This window comes from Esox lucius, chromosome 7, assembly GCF_011004845.1.
Source record: "Esox lucius isolate fEsoLuc1 chromosome 7, fEsoLuc1.pri, whole genome shotgun sequence".
Lineage (NCBI taxonomy): Eukaryota > Metazoa > Chordata > Actinopteri > Esociformes > Esocidae > Esox > Esox lucius.
Window position 1 is genome coordinate 11,583,956 of NC_047575.1, and position 18,906 is coordinate 11,602,861.

Consider the following 18,906-nt stretch of genomic DNA (forward strand, 5'->3'; position numbering starts at 1 on the left):
CTTTGAAAGGATAAAAAAGTTATGATAAGGTATAGGCTAATGCATGTACTCTGACTAGTAATCAATATAAAAAGACATGAATAAACAAGCTTTTAAACAAGCTTTATTTTTTATTTACTTTCAGTAAATAACTCATTCTTTGTAAAAATAAAAATAAAAACATTAAATAAAAGGGGACAATGGCAGTCAAGAGATTGACCCAGACAGCTGTGTTGATGTAATAGTTCATGTAAGTTGACATCAACACGCTCATGTTGATGTCAACTTATAATTTCTTATATGTATGGATATATTTTTATGGCCCCTTCTATGACATGTATTATCATTTTACTACATCTTATTCCAATTAATTACACTGCCCAAGCATTGTCCTTTAATAGGGAGGGATGTTTATATAGCAGACACTGGGGACAGTACACAGCAGACTTTTTTGATTACTGTCTTGGACCAAGTAACCCCACATACTGAGGCCGATTCAAAAATAGTCAAATCAATCTGCAAATCGTTCCACACTATTCAGATTTCTGCATACCACCCAATAAAAAAAGCCCCACCACAAAATGTAGTGACGACACAGTGCATTAAAAACTAGCAGCCTGTAATGGCCTGGTAGGTGTGATCTCTGAAGATATGTCTTGTGACTGGGCTGGTGCAGCAGAGGTTAAAGGCACTGATGTCATCCGTCAACATGCACCGCTGCACTGTGCCCTGCTTTGTCTCCTTCATCTATCATTCTATCTTTGTACCTCTGCTATTCAGTCAGACAGCGTGACACCACCACAATGGAGTAAACCCCCACAAATGTGTTTACATGAGGCTATCTTTACAATGATAACACGGCAAACCAGACAGGCCTCATACCAGCTGGTTTAGCCCAGCAATTTGGGGGGAGTGGACAGGGTGGGTTTCTGATCTTAATAAATTGTACTTTACTTTGATCAACTATAAACATTTTCTTTTGAAAAGAGAATTTAATAAATAGCGTGCTGTTTTTTAATGTAAGAATAAATAAGCAGAGTGGTTGAACAGAATTATGATTTCTCTTTTGTGTAACAGTGTTACTACGTGGTATTTCATAAGTGAAATGGGTTAAATAATTAACATTAATGACCAAAACGAGGTCATGGGTAGGAAATTAAATGTATGCTTTTGCTTTGAAAGGGAGTAAAAATCTGTTATCAAGTTTGTGATACGAACAGGTTGGCATAACGAACCAATCTTTATTTCATTACTGTTCATGGCCTTATCGCTAATGATAGCTAATCTGTAGGCTGCTGCTTTCAGTTAAGTGTAACATTAGCCTATTAATGTTAATACCCCTTAACCTTCAATGTAGACAATTTACTATCTCCTATTGATTTCTTGGACACATGGAGGGTCAGTCAGCCAATCATCAAGTGTAAAGATCAGGGGTTGACTGTTTTCATGTAATTTATTGGGTTAAAAATGGAGGGCCTTTCTTACGACGGACAATGGAACTAGGTGTGACAGCCCCGCCTCCTAGCAGCAGCCCTCATGTTGTGAGTACTGGAGAATCAGACACAATGGGGAACACCTTGGGAGTTAACCATCTCTCTCCCTCCCCATTATAAAGCAGGTGCCTGCAATCACGGGGGGGGGGGGGGGGGGGTTGGCAGAACACGTGGGCAAAGAGGACACGGACAGACCAGATTCTACATTCCAGACACACGACCTGAAGAACTGTGGTTCCTCCATAACAGTTCCCCTACTTTGACACTGTAGCCAACCCATGATGACAGTGTCAGACTCTAACATAAAGTATAACATCGTCAGCCGATATATATAAAAATCCCAGGCAATACAAGCATTCTAAGGTCTTGCAAAGCGTCACCAGTGCCTGGGCAGATGAAAGATGACAGTATCTGGCATGCTCATGAGGAAGAAAGGAAACAGCAAGTTCTGGTTTCCCTTCTTATCCAACCCACCAAGTTTCAACCAGAAATAAATTGTTAGTGAAATGTCTCACCCTGGGAGACAGAGTCATTAGTGGGCCAGAGTGTCTCCGCCCTGATAAATGTGGTTGCTTACACTGTCTTTATGTACATATTAAAATATGTATACAAATAAACTGACTGGTCATGCCACCCTGTTTCCAAAAAGGTTGGGACACTTTGTAAAATGTAAAGAAAAAAAGTATGCATGATGTTTAAATAATGTAAACCCTACATTCAATAGAAAATAATACAAAGACATTATATCAAATGTTGAAACTGAGTTTATTGTTATTGTTTCTTGAAAGATATATGTCCTATTTGAATTCGATGCCATCAATACTTAAAAAAAAAATTTTGGACAGGGGAAACAAAAGACTGAAAAGGTGTCATGAAAAATAGTCCTGGTGGAACATCTCACAACTAATTAGGTAAATTGGCATCAGGTCAGTAACATGATTGGGTATAAAAAGATCATTCCAGAGAGGATGAGTCTGTCAGAGGTAAGGGGGGGGGGGGTGTCACCATTCTGTGAAAGACTGAGCAGGCAAGTCTGAATTTGAAATTATTTTTGGGAATCACTGACACTGCGTCCTCTGGACTAAAGAGGAAAGGTACCATCCAATTTGTTATCAGCACACTGTTAAAAAAGCCAGCATCTGTAATGGTATGGAAGTGCATTAGTGTACGTGGCAAGGGTACATGTTACATCTGTGAAGGCATTAATACTAAACAATACAGAGTTCCCAATCGCTTACAGAGTGTTGTTAAAAGAAGAGGTGATGCAACACAGTGGTAAACATGCCCTTGTCCCTACTTTTTTTAAACGTGTTGCTGGTTTCAAATTCAAAATGGGCATGTATTTTTCCAAAAACAATAACATTTCTCAGTTTAAACATTTAATATGTTGTCTTTGTATAATGATACAAATATTAGGATACATTCTTACATATAATTGATTTAAGTATTTTTTTTTGGCATTTTCGTCCAGTCGGAAAAGGGTGGCTTGCCCAATTCAGGTTGGTGGAGAGTGCCTGCCTCAAGTGGAGGAGTTTAAGTATCTAGGGGTCTTGTTGACGAGTGAGGGAAGGATGGAACGGGAGATTGACAGACGGATCGGTGCAGCTTCTGCAGTAATGCGGTCGATGTACCGGTTAATCTACGTTCCTACTCTCACCTATGGTCATGAGCTTTGGGTCATGACCGAAAGGACAAGATCCCGGATACAGGCGGCCGAAATGAGCTTTCTCCGCAGGGTGGCTGGGCGATCCCTTAGAGATAGGGTGAAAAGCTCGGTCACCCGGGAGGAGCTCAGAGTAGAGCCGCTGCTCCTCCACATCGAGAGGGGTCAGCTGAGGTGGCTTGGGCATCTGTTCCGGATGCCTCCTGAACGCCTTCCCGGGAAGGTGTTCCGGGCCCGTCCCACCGGGAGGAGACCCCGGGGAAGACCTAGGCCACGCTGGAGGGACTATGTCTCCCGGCTGGCCTGGGAACGCCTCGGTGTCCCCCCGGAAGAGCTAGAGGAAGTGTCTAGGGAGAGGGAAGTCTGGGCATCTCAGCTTAGACTGCTGCCCCCGCCACCCGGCCCCGGATAAGCGGAAGAAGATGGATGGATGGATTTTCGTCCAAACTTTTTTGGAAACAAGTTTGTATATTGCAGCAACGATTTTTTTTACATTCTGAAAATAGACACAGCCGTGTACATTGTGGAACCAGCATCTTCATATTTGCAGACATATTTTTCAATCAACAAATATATTAGCACCCTGTTTCTGTCCTGAGGTATTCTGAACTATATCACAAAAATGTTGTGGTACATTGGGTTGATGCACAGTGACTAAGAAAATCTCTCTAGTACGTTGGACACGTAGAGAGGAACCAGACTTACCCAGCCCAGTCCTCTTCTAGCTGTGCTGGGTATCGATTATAGGAGTACAAGATTATAATTTAAATGTTTGCATGTCCAGAGTCAATAAACAGAATTAAACTCGAATTCTACTCGAATCCAGATACTTTCCCCAGTATTTGTTGATTCCGTGCAGATACACAATCATTAGTAAATAATTTTGTAACGTATTGGCCGATTTTTTTATTTGAGTTTTCAAAATAATCGCAGATCACCGAGCCAAATTAACAGCTCTTTTCAACAAGGCTACACTCCAATCCGCTAGGTGGCATCGGGGCTGTTCATTTGCTAACTAAATACCGACGGGGGTAACGACACCGAAGTTGTTTGGTGTTGAACAAGATGTATGAAATATCCTCGGATGAGAACGAATTTGAAGACTGGTTTATTGAGTCTTTGAAAATGTAAGTACGAATTATTTAGTGTAATAACAGATGTGAGTTAAAACTTCTATGACGATTCTTTATTTGCTAAAACCATGCTTCTCGTGTCTCAGTAGGAAACCAACAGGGGTGCATTAATATGCGTAATGTTTTAGGACGTTGTAGGTTGAAATGGGACGGTGAACAGAATCGATTTGCTGCTCCACTCGTTACGTTAATCTGTACTACACAAGCTTGAAACCGAGTTCTTTCTACTTCCTTTTCTTTCAGATACAGTAATATTCACGAATATCAACTAGAACATCCTACAAGAGTAATTGAATGGACTGGAGAAAAAAGTAGGACTAGACATTTTCTAATGTTAATGGATATTGTACGTTTAAATTATAATCGAACACATGATTCTTGTTTCATTGTCTTTTTGTCTTTATCCCGCAGATGTATGTGTCGCAGGTTACAATTTATCAAAAAATGAAATTTTAGAACTGCTGTTGCCCCTCAAACTCTTTGCTGATGACAATCAGGTAAAATGTTGAAATTGTAAAAGTTTAAAAAAAAATTCAAAATATCAGTGTTGGGAATTTCACTGGCTGTCAATGTACATATTCTATGTGTGCAGGGTCTTTGTGCAGAACGAGATTTCAAAGTGGTACATGGAGGTTTCACAGATGGTTCCATTCATTGCCTCAAACACATTCCAGGAACAAGGTAGATCATGCAAATTGGCTATACTTCATTTTGCTGCCATGAACTGCTTTGTTCTTAAAAGGCTACTTCATATCTTGTTAAGATGTGTCGTAACCAATGATGGCTCCAGCTCCAAGCTCCAGGTGTGGGATGTTGGAGGAGATGATTGTGGTTAGTAGACCTAGCCTACCCTTTTCTATGTATTACAGAGTAATTAGACTGCTGTATCTACGCATCTACTCACAACTTGATACTCACGTTAAAATTACTTTTGTACTCTATTGAAATAACATTTCTGTTAATGTGTTAATTTCTATTGATGCCTTCAACTGATAGATGTGATAAAAAAGACAGGAGATATACACCTGAAGACTGCATCATTGGATAAAGGTGTGAAAATAGACTCGCCATTAACTGGAAATGCCTCAGTTCTTCACGGCTCTCAGGTCAATGATATTCAACTGACTGAGCTGACATCAGGGACGCCGCTCTACACTCTGGGTAATAACAGGTTTTATTCACCCCCTGAGGCCTTCTAGGCTTTGCGATTACAACGTCCTAGATCATTCCAGATGTGGATGAACACATAATGGTTCATGTCATTTCAGGGACAGACATTCCAGATGTACTGAGCTCCCTGCGGTTTGTGAGTGGAAGTGTATTTCTCGCTTGTTCCGTCAACGGTGACGTGTATGTGGGAGACACCCGGAGTCCTTCATACCTCCAGAAGAGCCCAGCTGGAGGGAGAGAGGGAAACCACTGGTGCATGGGTGTTAGGGCAGATTCGTCCCTGCCTGAACCATCCTCCTGTAGTGTGGCACGGCTCTCGTCCTCCTGCCAAGCGGTCGTGTCTGACCTTAGGAACCTAAAAAGCCCAGTCTGTCAAGCCCAGCTGAATGTCCAGAGGAAAACTACCAGTGATGAATTCCTGATTGTTACATGGGCACCAGCTTTAGACAACTGTCTTGCTGTTTCAGGTGAGTGAAATGTCACTTGTGATTAGTGAATGTCTTCATGGACTATACCCAGTTGTACCTGGCTTTCTAAGAACATTTTCAAATGAAATATTTTTTTTTTATGCACTTTAGGAAAACGAATTCCACTGAAGTTGTCTTCTCTAATATCTATTAGGTTTTGACGGAATGGTGCAAATCTACAACACTGCGTCTTGGAGACCAGAATTAATGGAATTCCAGCCTATTTTTATTCATCGCGGTCATATGATGTCCGATGCTCATTTTGACACCTCGTCATCTGTGGTCACCACTCATGTGTGGCATCCTAGTCGACCGTGGACGGTGCTTTCTGCTGCTGGAGATGGATCTGTACATGTTTGGGACTGGGTTGACAACACCACTGCCAGCTGTTGACATTCCAACACACTGCACCAGTGTTAATCATAAAAGCATCTTTAGACGTTAGCTGTGGTCTTTTCTTTTTCCATAATGTAAATATGTTCATTTTCCAAATCTTATGTTAACTTATTCATACTGTTCTACAGTATGAACACATTTCCATTATTTGAGGTATTCTGAAATTGTACTATTGTATTTGACAAGGAATGTTGTTCGTTTTTGTTACACATTTGATAAAATGATTATGAAGAACTACTAGTCCCTTCATGTACCTGCTAAATTAGCCAAATCTTTGGCCTAGACAATGGACACAAAGGCGCATGGCAGTATACTGTAAATTTCAACACTCAATGACAATGCGACAACAGATAAGCTTGACAGATTTTGTATGTTTATTTTCAAAAGACATAGTTTCCGCATGCCATTCACATAAATGATTAATATATTCATATGCATCTTCTGCATAGCTAATGATGCAGGCAGGAATAAGAATGTGGAGGTAGTTGTGGCAGGACTATTTTAGCATATGGTAATTTAGAGACACAATGAATACATGAATCAAATTTGGCACGGAATGACCAGCCAATAATGCTGATCTGTCCTTCAGCAGACTCTTGTCAGTCCGTCACTGTCAGGGCTTTACACAGGGTCCGAAAACCAGCTTAAAATACCAAGAGAAAATGTAGATAAATGAGTTTGTCATAACATTCATAGTGCTATGAGGAATGTTGGTGAACTGTCCAAACGTAAGATAGTGCAGAAAGACAGGACTGGTGTATGTGGGATAGACTTGATAGAGGGATGTCTGTTCATTCTCTAGGGACATAATGCCTGAAGAACAGAGGTGTGGTCTCATCAAGGCCTGTAGGTGGTTGTTCTGTTCACAGTGTTTGGCTGAGGAACTGAAATATAATATAAGCCACCCAATGTAGAGGTGAAAGGAGTAACATCGTAGAACTGCAAGTCACAAACGTATGCAGTTTAAATACACTGCTCAGAGATTGTCATCTTATGACAGCATGCATTGCAGTCCATACACTCAGACTTCATAAAATGGTCATAACTACACATTATTCTACATTTATTTGAACTATGGTTGCCTTTTCGGCAAAATGATAACGTCAAGTTAACTATTCGTTTTTTTTTACACAAAAACAACTTTGATAAATGATTCCGATTCATTATTTTCAGATCGCTTCTTTTTTTAAATACAAATAGAGGATACATATGATGTCATCCATCTACTGACCACTAATTTTGACTGGAATTGTAAGTGTAGTACTGAAATAATGTCTTTTTAAAAAGGAACGACCTAGAAGGTATTCTCTTTCTCATCGATGGTCTGCATGACATCACTCAGGGGGAAAGTCATGAAGGCGATCTGTTCAAGCTCACTCTTCTCCCCACATTCCATCAAGCACGCAAACTGCTCGGTCTCCTCACTGTACGCCAGGTCTGAGTAACCACTGGGACCGCTGTGGATGACCCAGGGCCGGTCCCAGCCAGGTGTGTGCAGCGGGGAGCGGTTCAGATACACCCCCAAGTCTTTCCTCTTCCTCCTACTGGTTGGGTGGGTGAACAGTAGCCAGGTTTGCACGTCTGACGGCATTGGTGAGGACGTGGCGCCGGCCGTGACCTCCTCGCTTTGTTCCGGGGCCGGAAAGCCAATGACACTGCCCTGGCAACCACCGTGGCACATCTCCACCAACTTGGGGGCCAAGCGGGGCTTGTCAAAATAAAGCCCAGCGCTCTCACTCAGGGCCTCCACTCGGTGACCTTGCATATTGCGAGCGTTGCAGTAGAGATGACTCCTTCCCTCGTGGTCTATGATCTCTGCCATCTCGCATTCAGAGGACTTTCTCTGAAGCATCCTGCCCATTTGCCACGTCTGACCAAAGTCGTCGCTGTATATTGAGAGGGCGTGGGGCTGCACCGTGAAAGGGAAGGGAAAGGAGAAGCATTTGAAGTGGACGTAATAGGCGTAGGCGGGAATGATCAATCTTCCGCTCTCCATTTGAATGCCATGGCCTGGTCCCACAGCAAATGTAGCCCACCTTCTGACGGTTTTGCCAATCACACTCTCTGTCAAGTCCTTTATCTGGCTCCAGGTCTGACCCTCATCATTACTGGTTATGTAACACAGGTGGGCTTTATTCTTGCCTGTCCAAATCTGATGATGCTCTGGAGTGTGGCCCAAAATGCAGATGAAAAACAGGAATAGAGTCTTGGTGTTTTTCTCATACACCGGGCAGGGATTCATGGTGCGATGGTCTGGTAAACGAGCTGGTAACAGCTCCTGGGAATCTGACCACTGGGGAACAATGTAGAAGTATAACGTCACAGCTCAATTAAACATGAAAACCTGTGGATTATCACTATGGTATGTTTAGAAGTCAATGGTAGGAAATTTACCTGAGTGGATCCATTTTGCTGAGATCCTCTCCTCATAACAATACTTTTTGCGTCACTGTCACTGGGGGAAGAGCGCTTTTCTGCAAAGGCGAGAAATGTCCGACTCTCTTGCAGGTAAATAAGAGCTGGGATTCTGTATGTTATCCCTGTTTGCTCCTGTTTAAACAGAGTCGTTTTGGCAGGTTGCATTTTGATTCCCGAGAAAGAACTCCTAGATGATGTATTCCCCATAGCTGAATTTCCTGGTATTCCTGCAAACAGATGAATATTTAACATACAACTAGTAACCCGCACTAATTTCACCATTCCCTGGACAGGAAAGCACTGTTCATCAGTTAAATATGTTAAGCCTTTAACGCACTAGCGTTGACATTCAAGTAAAGCAAGCTAATAAACATGCAAAGAAAGATACGCTACAGTATGTCTACGTCGTAATAAGAAACAAAAACATACTTACAGGAATAGGGTATTTAGCCTAGAGGCTATTCAGTTTACAAATCACACCTTTATGTCACGAGACCCAGTTAAAACTGCCATAGCTTAGCTGCCTCTAAACAATTTGTTATTATTTTTAGCGTACGTAGCAGGTTGTTATGTTAGGTGACGCCAGTGATGGAAAAGAGACCAAAAAGTACTATACCGCCACCGGCTGGCAGGAATGAGTAGCCAGACATTTTTTGCGGTCGTTTGTTGCGGTGTTGCTAGGATACCTTGACTGATACAGAATGTTTTTGCAAATTCAGACTTCATGAAAGCGGGTTTTTGTCTGCCTTGTTAAAGTGGTGGGAGGGAAGGCACCATGTATTTGGGGTATTAAAAAAACAGCATAGTTTGCAGCACACATAGTTAGCCTTTATACTGTAGATATAACAGTGGAAGGTGATGGCTTCAGCCGGATTCTACAAATTTGATGATAACGATGATGTTGGAAACAGTTACACCGCTAATTGTTTTCCCATCCGATCATTCTTTCATCAACGAAAAGAAGGTTAGGCCCGTAAGTTAATAACTTTGATATTTTTTGTGAATGGTATAGATTGGCCTGTGAGTCATGGCAGTTTATTAGTAATTTGTCTAAATTAATTCTGCTTCATGCTTCCTTTTAATTCTTTAGGGGCTGGTCACTGGCTTGTTGCTCACAGGAATGCAGTGGAACATAAATACTGGAATAGAAAAACAGAAGGAATAAAATATGCCTCAAAATCAATTCTGTCTGAGTGCACAGGAACATCAGATAGCCCTGGCTCTACATTGGATGCTCATCTCCTGGTAAGCAAAGAATAGGCACACATCTTTCACATTTGTCTTGAATAAGACTCCTTGAATAAGGAGTTTATGAAATCACACATTTAATCATATTTGACTAATTGACAAAAAACAAATAATGGTAATGGTTTTGTTTCATGTTGCCTAGTTGTCGTTGCATTGTGTGGACAAGCCTTCTGACCTCTGCTCTGTTGACATTAGTGAGCAGAAACTGAACTTGGTAAAATTGGCTTTTATATATTTTATTAATTTAATTTAGTCATGAATACATTCATGAATAGTATACATGCATTTCAATAGAGCTACATTTATCGGAACACATAGCTTAACAGTGTTCAATAATTTTTTTCTCTGTTTACATCGTTAACTTTGCATGTTTCATGGTTTTTTTCTTGATCCGACAGGTTAAGACTGAAGATTTACTGGATTTTGAGAATGTTGCTTATGTCAACGCATCTGACAACTGTCTAACAATCGGTAGCCTATCATATCATGTTATAACTGTACATTTTCATTTGAACAGTATATAAAATTAACAAACTTTTTCATTGTCTGTCTTAGAACCATTTGGTAAATTCCCCTCCCTGAGGGAACTTGAGCTTTCGTTGAATGGCCTCTGCAATGTGACACTTAATACTCAGGACTTCCCTCACCTGGAGGTAAAAGGACTCTATGGTACTACAATACACTGGCAATACCCACTCCTGATCAACCTTAGTTAAGTTGCATAGGAAAGCCAGACGTTTATTAATGTTCTAATTGAATAGCTACCATGACATTTTATTACTTTCGACTTCGACTGCCAACATTAAGCTTGGGTGTATGGCATATGTAACAGGTATTAGATTTATCCTACAACAATCTGTCTGGAGATAGCATCCTTTCCATTGGGCTAATTCCCTGTCTGAAAGTTCTTCATCTTACCGGCAATCAACTTCAGTCTCTTCCTCCAAACATGGCTGTCCATTGCCATGGGTCCTCACAGAGGTGAGTTCAAGTTTATTTTGGAATGAAATATATATATATATATATTTCAGTTATGTAAAGTTTTCTGTTTTATTTGACTCGGTCAATGATGAAATCTTCCAGCTCAACATTGTTTAATAAATTGTGGTTTGCAAGTGTTCAGAAATGTGGTTATGATTTGTCTTATAAATGTGTATAGTGTTGTACCTTACATTCCACTAGGTGGCAGTATGATGACAAATAAAAAAGATTTTCCAAGCTTTTTCCTCACACACTTTCACAAAAAATACCTGCACAAAACACAAAATAAAATCAGTGATGGAAAATAAACACAATTTTGTGAATATGAGATTTATGAGTAAACCTAAGTCCCTGAAGAAAGTCCCTGAATAAATATATATTTTATAACATTTACAATTCATTGTTTGTATAGTAAGACAAGTTGTAAACTGTACTTTACTGTAAAAAGCTAAATGATACATTTTATTGTTAAACATTTGTTAAGTGTTTTGTGTATAGTGTCATATCTTATAAGTACATAAAACAAAAGACAATCAAATTAAAATCTAGAATAAGCAAATATTTACTCCTATTAAATTGAATAGGACAAAGGATAATGGCACGCTATTTCATTGTCTCGAAGTACTGATGCTAGATGACAACAAGCTGTCCTCGGGTGTCTTCAGCAGCCTTGCTAACCTGAAAAGGTCGGTGAAAACAGATTATTAGTATGCAGTATCGTACTTAAAAGAAAACAGTCTAATACCATACCATAATGAACACCTTTTGTATCAATCTGTCTGTAAATTGCCATAATCATGTTATTGTCCATTTTAGACTACAGCATTTAAACCTGCAGGGGAACAACATCACAGAAGTACCAGAGGTGTTGCCAAAGAACCTGCAGCAGAAGGGATATTTCAATCAGCAGGAGTCAGATAAACAACACAGTGTTGAACAAAAAATCAAGAATCATCATGTTTTTGAGGGTTCGGACACAAAATACATGAATGGTTGGTGTATATGTTTTTTATTTTTTATGCAGTAGGCTTGATTGGATTTTTGGGACGATATTCATGTGTATTATTTCTGAAATGCAGCCAATATTACGAAACACCTGCATCAGGATGTCAAGAACAGTTCAGAGGTATGTTTTGTTGACTTCATGTCTTTATGCTACTTCTTCATGCCATAGGAAAAACAACACTTGGTATTTGCCCTTTTCTTTGTAGGCTAAATGTGTTCAATCCAAAACCCATTATCCGACTCACATTTCCCTTGAGACTGAGGCAGAAGACGTTGAGGAACTTTCTGGAGCCTACGCTTTTCCCCTACCAGAGCTTTGTTTCCTCAATCTGGCTGACAATAAGGTTTGTATATAGTTTGGGTATACAGTTTTTGGGAAGACTAGGCCGTGAGTCAGCGAAGTCACTTGTGTCTCATTATTGCCTCCAGATTGTTGAGGAAGAAGCTTTGTTGTCTGTTGCCCTGTTTCCTATGCTCAGAGAGATTGTTATTCACTCCAACCCTCTTACCACGCAGAAAAGTGGTACGTTAAGTATTTACTAATGTGAAACCGTCACTTTGCTGTGAATTTGAGATTGTGTGAAATAATCAATCCCAGTGTGAACACAGACATTCATTGAACTGGTTTGTGGTGGTTTGGGTCCAGGTGATCCACCCCTTCTGACTAGCCTCCTCCAGGAGAGGTTAGGGATTCAGATCAGCCGGAAGAAGCCACCAGCAGTTGTGAAGCCCCCTATGACATTTTCTATCGACACAAAGCGGAAGGTTTGAATGCAATATTTGTATTCCTCATTTCGGCATAACTCATTCAATCGGATGCCTGAACCAATTTCACAGTACATTCTTTCCATTTCAGTCTTTTTTTAAGACTGTATCTGTCATCATTTACACCAAATGGAGAATAAGTCCTAATACATAAACATTCATATTTCACTTTCTCTTTAGATAAAAACGAATATTCCAAAGGTACCGAAGGTTTCTTTATTAATGCTCCTTGAGGCTCCTTGTACTTCTGCCAAACATGATCCTTGTTCTCTGCATGAGAAACATGTTAAATGTTGCTGTAGGAGTCCTCTCTTACTAGAGGGCATGTCAACAAAAAAGACTGGCTGTACTTCACAATCAAAGAATCATGAAAATGAACAGGAATCCATAGGAGCAACAGATGATGCAGTAAAGTCATCAGATGATACCTTCCAAAAAGGAGCATCATTCTTTGTGACACAGGTGCTTTACACAGGCTCATTCATGATACTGAGAGTGGTAGTTATTTACTTTGTGGTGTAACATTTCTTAGAAAAGCATGGTAGAATGAGGCTAACAGTTCACTCGTTATTCTCAGGTGACCGATTTACACTATGAATCTGAAAACCATCTCCTATCTGACGAGAAAGGAGTCAAAGAGTTGGAGAAAAATGCAATTCCAGGAAAATTCAAAGGCTACGAATTGCTCTTGGATGCTAAACCAGATCCAGACATGGTGGAGCCTGTCGGTGTGGACACTTCTATGACTAGTTGAAGTATTGTAGAAGAGCCAAAGCATTTCTGTGCAATTTCAATGCTCCCCCTATTTAAGTAATGTATTGTTATATGTCCTACAGGAATACAACATACTGTGAGAATGTTGAAGCAAATGCTCAATACTCTCCTAGTTTACAGAGATTCAAAACCTAATCTCGACTGCATACAGAAACCATACACAGTTAAGGAGAAAAAGGTGAGCTATGCAGATTGCTACTGTTGTCTTGATACTAATGAAAATGTGAACATAACTTGCAACAGAAGACACTACTGTGCAGTATCTTTTTGGAATGGTTGAGTTGTATCAGTCATCCATATTTAATAACGAAACAACCACCTTTAATTCTCAGGTTGGAAATCTACCAAAAAGACAAAAAAAGCAGAGAGAGGAAAGAGTTCAAGAGATGCTCATACAAATGAAGGAGAGGAAAGCTATCAGAAAAATCCCTTTAAGTACTAAACCTCTTTTAGTTTTCATGAAAATTGCATGGGAATGGAATATCTATTGTATGTCATCTTACATGTTGAATATGTAATCCTGTGGTTTCATAGGCAGCGTATTGACAGGCAAAGGTGTTTCCAAAAAAGAGTATGAAGAGGCTCTGGCTTTGCTGAGGCACCTGAAGACAAAGTACAAGATGGTTTACATGCAAGCAGTGGAGCAGGCAACACATATTGAATGTGAGGCGATCTCAGACCAGGATTAAAGATTTATGAACTCAGTTACTCTTGTCAAATATGACCGTACAGCTGTGGCAAAAATGAAGAGAACACTGTACCTTTGTCTTTCCTTTCCAAAAAAGTCCAAAAGGAAAGTTTTGAGTGAGGAACAGAAGGATTAAAATTAAGACACCCCTGCATATTGAACGCATCTGTTTCTCACTCAAAACTTTCCTTTTCAACTTTTTTGGAAAGGAAAGAAAAAGGTGCAGTGGTCTCTTAATTTTTTCCGGAGCTGTATAACATTAACCAAACATTATTCATCAAAGACATCAACTTCTTACTACCTAGCTGAAAGGAAAATATTTAAACTTATTTAGTCTTATCTTATATTACAACTGTAATGCAAAACATCATCAGGCATGTCTACAAAGAGTCCAGATCTTCAACCCTCTCTTCTGGCACTCCCAGACATTTTGTAGCCTTGAACCACTGATCGAGGACTTGATGATTAGCTGATAAGTCTAAGGTGTGCCGTTTTTGGAATAGATAAAATATTTATCTCTGATAGTTCAGTTTAGATAATTCAACCTTGAACCAGTGGGTGGATCTTGCAAATGACCTTGTAAATCAGATATCTGAGTATCAATAAAATCTTAAAACAGCATAATGACTATTTGAGCCCTGTGCATATTTCAACAGCGATATTGAAGCTTCTTTTCAACATTATTATGATGATTCTGTTCAGTTGGTGCTTACACAGAAAACTTTAGTTAATTGACCCAGAGTTGATGGAAACTCTGGGTTTACAGTTTCAAAGTGCCAGTTCAGCATTTCTCTGAGACAGTTACCATGGCAACATACTCTGTGAAGCTAACCTGCTCGCTAGCAGGTTTTATTAAACTAATCCTGAGTTTGTCCTATTCTTTAACTGGAACCTGCCATCTGAATGTGTCTGACATGGCGTGTCCTTTTCTCAAAGAGACAGTTAATATCGAAGCACAAATACTCTGTAGACATCTCCGTTGGGAGAGGGTGATCAGACCCTGCTTGGATGTGTTATCATTCCCTGATGATTATCTATTGGAGCGTTACTGTTTTTCTGCACAATTGATCATTTATCTCAGGACCGGTTCCAGGATTAAATTACTCAGGGGGCATTTTTTAATCAGTGGGGGGTCATATTGAAATCATATGCCATTAACAGTGTTTACGGGTAAACAAAACGGAGGGCCAATTCTACCTGGAGGGGCGATGCCCAGCTTTGCACCCCTGTGGATCCAGGCTTGATTTATCTGAACAATATTCTCAGCCCTCATAACGTTCCTACGACACATCGTGGACATGCTCTCAGTTCGGAAACAAATTCTTTGTGTTGCAGTTTTCTGTACAACATCGGTGACACACAGCATATTTCCAAGGTAACCGCCTGTTGGCCTGTCACAGATGTGACTCTTGCACTTAAATTTTTACACTTTTGTAGTGTTCCCAAGTCACAGACGCGAAAGACTCATCAACAAAGAATTCCACAGAATTGCAGGTATCAGTCTAAGCAGTAATCATTTAATTTAGTATGAAGCTTTGAGACTTGAAACACTAATCAGTCAATACTTTAGGGTTTCCAAGTGTGATTGGCTGCATAGAAGCACTCCTATCACACCTCCTTCAATAAATGAAGGACATTATGCGAACAGGACATCTTTGCACTGCATAAATGTGCAGGTAGGCCAACAAAGAATTGTTCTGCTGCAAGAAAATCTGCGTGCCAATTTGTGTCTAAGACAAATGGGTGGATGTCACTGAGCTACCACTGGCAAAAGGATGAATGTACATCATTTGAATGACTAACTTCTTATGTAGGCCCTTGTGTCCTGGGGGGTGGTTGGGTCCAATGACCTTCCTCCAGAGATGCTTTCAGCAATAGGTCACCCACCTGTTTTTGACTGAGGGCATTTCTACAGTCTCTGTACAGTCTCAGGTCACCCACCTGTTTTTGACTGAGGGCATTTCTACAGTCTCTGTACAGTCTCAGGTCACCCACCTGTTTTTGACTGAGGGCATTTCTACAGTCTCTGTACAGTCTCAGGTCACCCACCTGTTTTTGACTGAGGGCATTTCTACAGTCTCTGTACAGTCTCAGGTCACCCACCTGTTTTTGACTGAGGGCATTTCTACAGTCTCTGTACAGTCTCAGGTCACCCACCTGTTTTTGACTGAGGGCATTTCTACAGTCTCTGTACAGTCTCAGGTCACCCACCTGTTTTTGACTGAGGGCATTTCTACAGTCTCTGTACAGTCTCAGGTCACCCACCTGTTTTTGACTGAGGGCATTTCTACAGTCTCTGTACAGTCTCAGGTCACCCACCTGTTTTTGACTGAGGGCATTTCTACAGTCTCTGTACAGTCTCAGGTCACCCACCTGTTTTTGACTGAGGGCATTTCTACAGTCTCTGTACAGTCTCAGGTCACCCACCTGTTTTTGACTGAGGGCATTTCTACAGTCTCTGTACAGTCTCAGGTCACCCACCTGTTTTTGACTGAGGGCATTTCTACAGTCTCTGTACAGTCTCAGGTCACCCACCTGTTTTTGACTGAGGGCATTTCTACAGTCTCTGTACAGTCTCAGGTCACCCACCTGTTTTTGACTGAGGGCATTTCTACAGTCTCTGTACAGTCTCAGGTCACCCACCTGTTTTTGACTGAGGGCATTTCTACAGTCTCTGTACAGTCTCAGGTCACCCACCTGTTTTTGACTGAGGGCATTTCTACAGTCTCTGTACAGTCTCAGGTCACCCACCTGTTTTTGACTGAGGGCATTTCTACAGTCTCTGTACAGTCTCAGGTCACCCACCTGTTTTTGACTGAGGGCATTTCTACAGTCTCTGTACAGTCTCAGGTCACCCACCTGTTTTTGACTGAGGGCATTTCTACAGTCTCTGTACAGTCTCAGGTCACCCACCTGTTTTTGGCTATAATGGAGGTCCAATTTCAACATGTCCAGTAAACACAAATTTGGAGACTAGAATGCATAAAGGCATTTAGGTGTCACTTTCAAAAAGACCACATTAAATACTGGCATTGTTGAAATGGCAGAAAAGTTTACTTTATTTTGCTTAGAAATGTTCACTTACTACTTAAATATATCACGTGTTCAATGTAGCCACTGAAACCTGTAAAATTAGGTAGGGGAGGCTAAACAACATCACAATTGCTTGTACTTCAATTATTCGTTTACAGTTTAAATAGGCTATATTTTTATATTTCATCTTCAGTGGCTACGTTTTGTGCCTGATGGGTTGCACCTGAATAAATACACCCACACGATATTAATGAGTTTAATGAGTGGATGGGTTGCACCTGAATAAATACACCCACACGATATTAATGAGTTTAATGAGTGGAACACTCAAGATATACTTATTTTCTTTCAGTTAATACTCACGCATTTACTCGGGCAGCAATTTTCTGCAACGCAAAGCTCATGTTCTTTTGCTGCTGCTACTGTATTTCTTGTTATGTTATATACATACAGGTGCTGGTCATAAAATTTGAATATCATCAAAAAGTAGATTTATTTCAGTAATTCCATTCAAGAATTATGGAAACGTGTATAATGTATACATTCATTCCACACAGACTAATATATTTTGAGTGTTTATTTCTTTTTATTGTGATGATAATAACTGACAACTAATGAAAATCCCAAATTCAGTATCTCAGAAAATTTGAATATTACTTAAGACCAATAAAAAAAAATTTTTTTTTGGAAATGTTGGCCAACTGAAAAGTATGAACATGAAAAGTATGAGAATGTACAGCACTCAATACTTAGTTGGGGCTCCTTTTGCCTAAATTACTGCAGCAATGCGACGTGGCATGGAGTCAATCAGTCTGTGGCACTGCTCAGGTGTTATGAGAGCCCAGGTTGCTCTGATAGTGGCCTTCAACTCTTCTGCATTGTTGGGTCTAGCGTATCGCATCTTCCTCTTCACAATACCCCACTGATTTTCTATAGGGTTAAGGTCAGGCGAGTTTGCTGGCCAATTAAGAACAGGGATACCATGGTCCTTAAACCAGGTACTGGTAGCTTTGGCACTGTGTGCAGGTGCCAAGTCCTGTTGGAAAATGAAATCTGCATCTCCATAAAGTCGGTCAGCAGCAGGAAGCATGAAGTGCTCTAAAACTTCCTGGTAGATGGCTGCGTTGACCTTGGACCTCAGAAAACACAGTGGACCAACAACAGCAGATGACATGGCACCCCAAACCATCACTGACTGTGGAAACTATACACTGGACTTCAAGCAACGTGGATTCTGTGCCTCTCCTTTTTTCCTCCAGACTCTGGGACCTTGATTTCCAAAGGAAATGCAAAATGTACTTTCATCAGAGAACATAACTCAGCAGCAGTCCAGTCCTTTTTGTCTTTAGCCCAGGCGAGACGCTTCTGACGCTGTGTCTTGTTCAAGAGTGGCTTGACACAAGGAATGTGACAGCTGAAATCCATGTCTTGCATACGTCTGCACTGACTCCAGCTGCAGTCCACTCTTTATGAATCTCCCCCACATTTTTTAATGGGTTTGGTTTCACAATCCTCTCCAGGGTGCAGTTATCCCTATTGCTTGTACACTTTTTTCTACCACATCTTTTCCTTCCCTTCGCCTCTCTCTTAATGTGCTTGGACACAGAGCTCTGTGAACAGCTAGCTTCTTTAGCTATGACCTTTTGTGTCTTGCCCTCCTTGTGCAAAGTGTCAATGGTCGTCTTTTGGACAG

The 18,906-nt window shown here is 40.6% G+C and overlaps 3 protein-coding genes across 4 annotated transcripts; 2 read left to right on the plus strand and 1 right to left on the minus strand.

Annotated features, from left to right (window-relative positions):
• The first annotated feature begins 3,684 nt into the window (after positions 1 to 3,684).
• On the plus strand, positions 3,685 to 6,536 carry wdr73 (WD repeat domain 73). Its single transcript, XM_010870479.5, has 8 exons — positions 3,685 to 4,262; positions 4,512 to 4,579; positions 4,680 to 4,765; positions 4,861 to 4,949; positions 5,032 to 5,099; positions 5,265 to 5,429; positions 5,537 to 5,905; positions 6,060 to 6,536. Exons 1-8 carry the CDS (start codon positions 4,201 to 4,203, stop codon positions 6,296 to 6,298), a joined length of 1,146 nt encoding a protein of 381 aa, XP_010868781.2. The 5' UTR covers positions 3,685 to 4,200; the 3' UTR covers positions 6,299 to 6,536.
• A 116-nt stretch (positions 6,537 to 6,652) lies between these two features.
• Positions 6,653 to 9,307, minus strand: neu3.1 (sialidase 3 (membrane sialidase), tandem duplicate 1). The gene is made up of 3 exons (XM_010870478.3): positions 9,153 to 9,307; positions 8,696 to 8,946; positions 6,653 to 8,594 (listed from the first exon to the last, which is right to left on the minus strand). The coding sequence occupies exons 2-3, from the start codon at positions 8,924 to 8,926 to the stop codon at positions 7,596 to 7,598; spliced, it is 1,230 nt and encodes a 409-aa protein (XP_010868780.1). The 5' UTR covers positions 8,927 to 8,946; positions 9,153 to 9,307; the 3' UTR covers positions 6,653 to 7,595.
• Positions 9,308 to 9,441: 134 nt separating this feature from the next.
• xrra1 (X-ray radiation resistance associated 1) lies at positions 9,442 to 14,324 on the plus strand. Of its 2 annotated transcripts, XM_010870475.4 has the most exons (17): positions 9,442 to 9,683; positions 9,810 to 9,964; positions 10,110 to 10,181; positions 10,366 to 10,438; positions 10,523 to 10,620; positions 10,800 to 10,948; positions 11,533 to 11,634; positions 11,765 to 11,940; positions 12,028 to 12,074; positions 12,160 to 12,297; positions 12,383 to 12,476; positions 12,600 to 12,718; positions 12,899 to 13,180; positions 13,296 to 13,446; positions 13,555 to 13,670; positions 13,825 to 13,927; positions 14,027 to 14,324. In XM_010870475.4, the coding sequence occupies exons 1-17, from the start codon at positions 9,578 to 9,580 to the stop codon at positions 14,179 to 14,181; spliced, it is 2,136 nt and encodes a 711-aa protein (XP_010868777.2). In that variant the 5' UTR covers positions 9,442 to 9,577; the 3' UTR covers positions 14,182 to 14,324. The 2 variants fall into 2 exon arrangements, with proteins under 2 accessions (XP_010868777.2, XP_019904200.2); XM_020048641.2 differs by lacking the exons at positions 9,442 to 9,683; positions 9,810 to 9,964; positions 10,110 to 10,181; positions 10,366 to 10,438 and having other exon boundaries at positions 10,532 to 10,948; positions 11,571 to 11,634.
• The last annotated feature ends 4,582 nt before the right edge of the window (positions 14,325 to 18,906 follow it).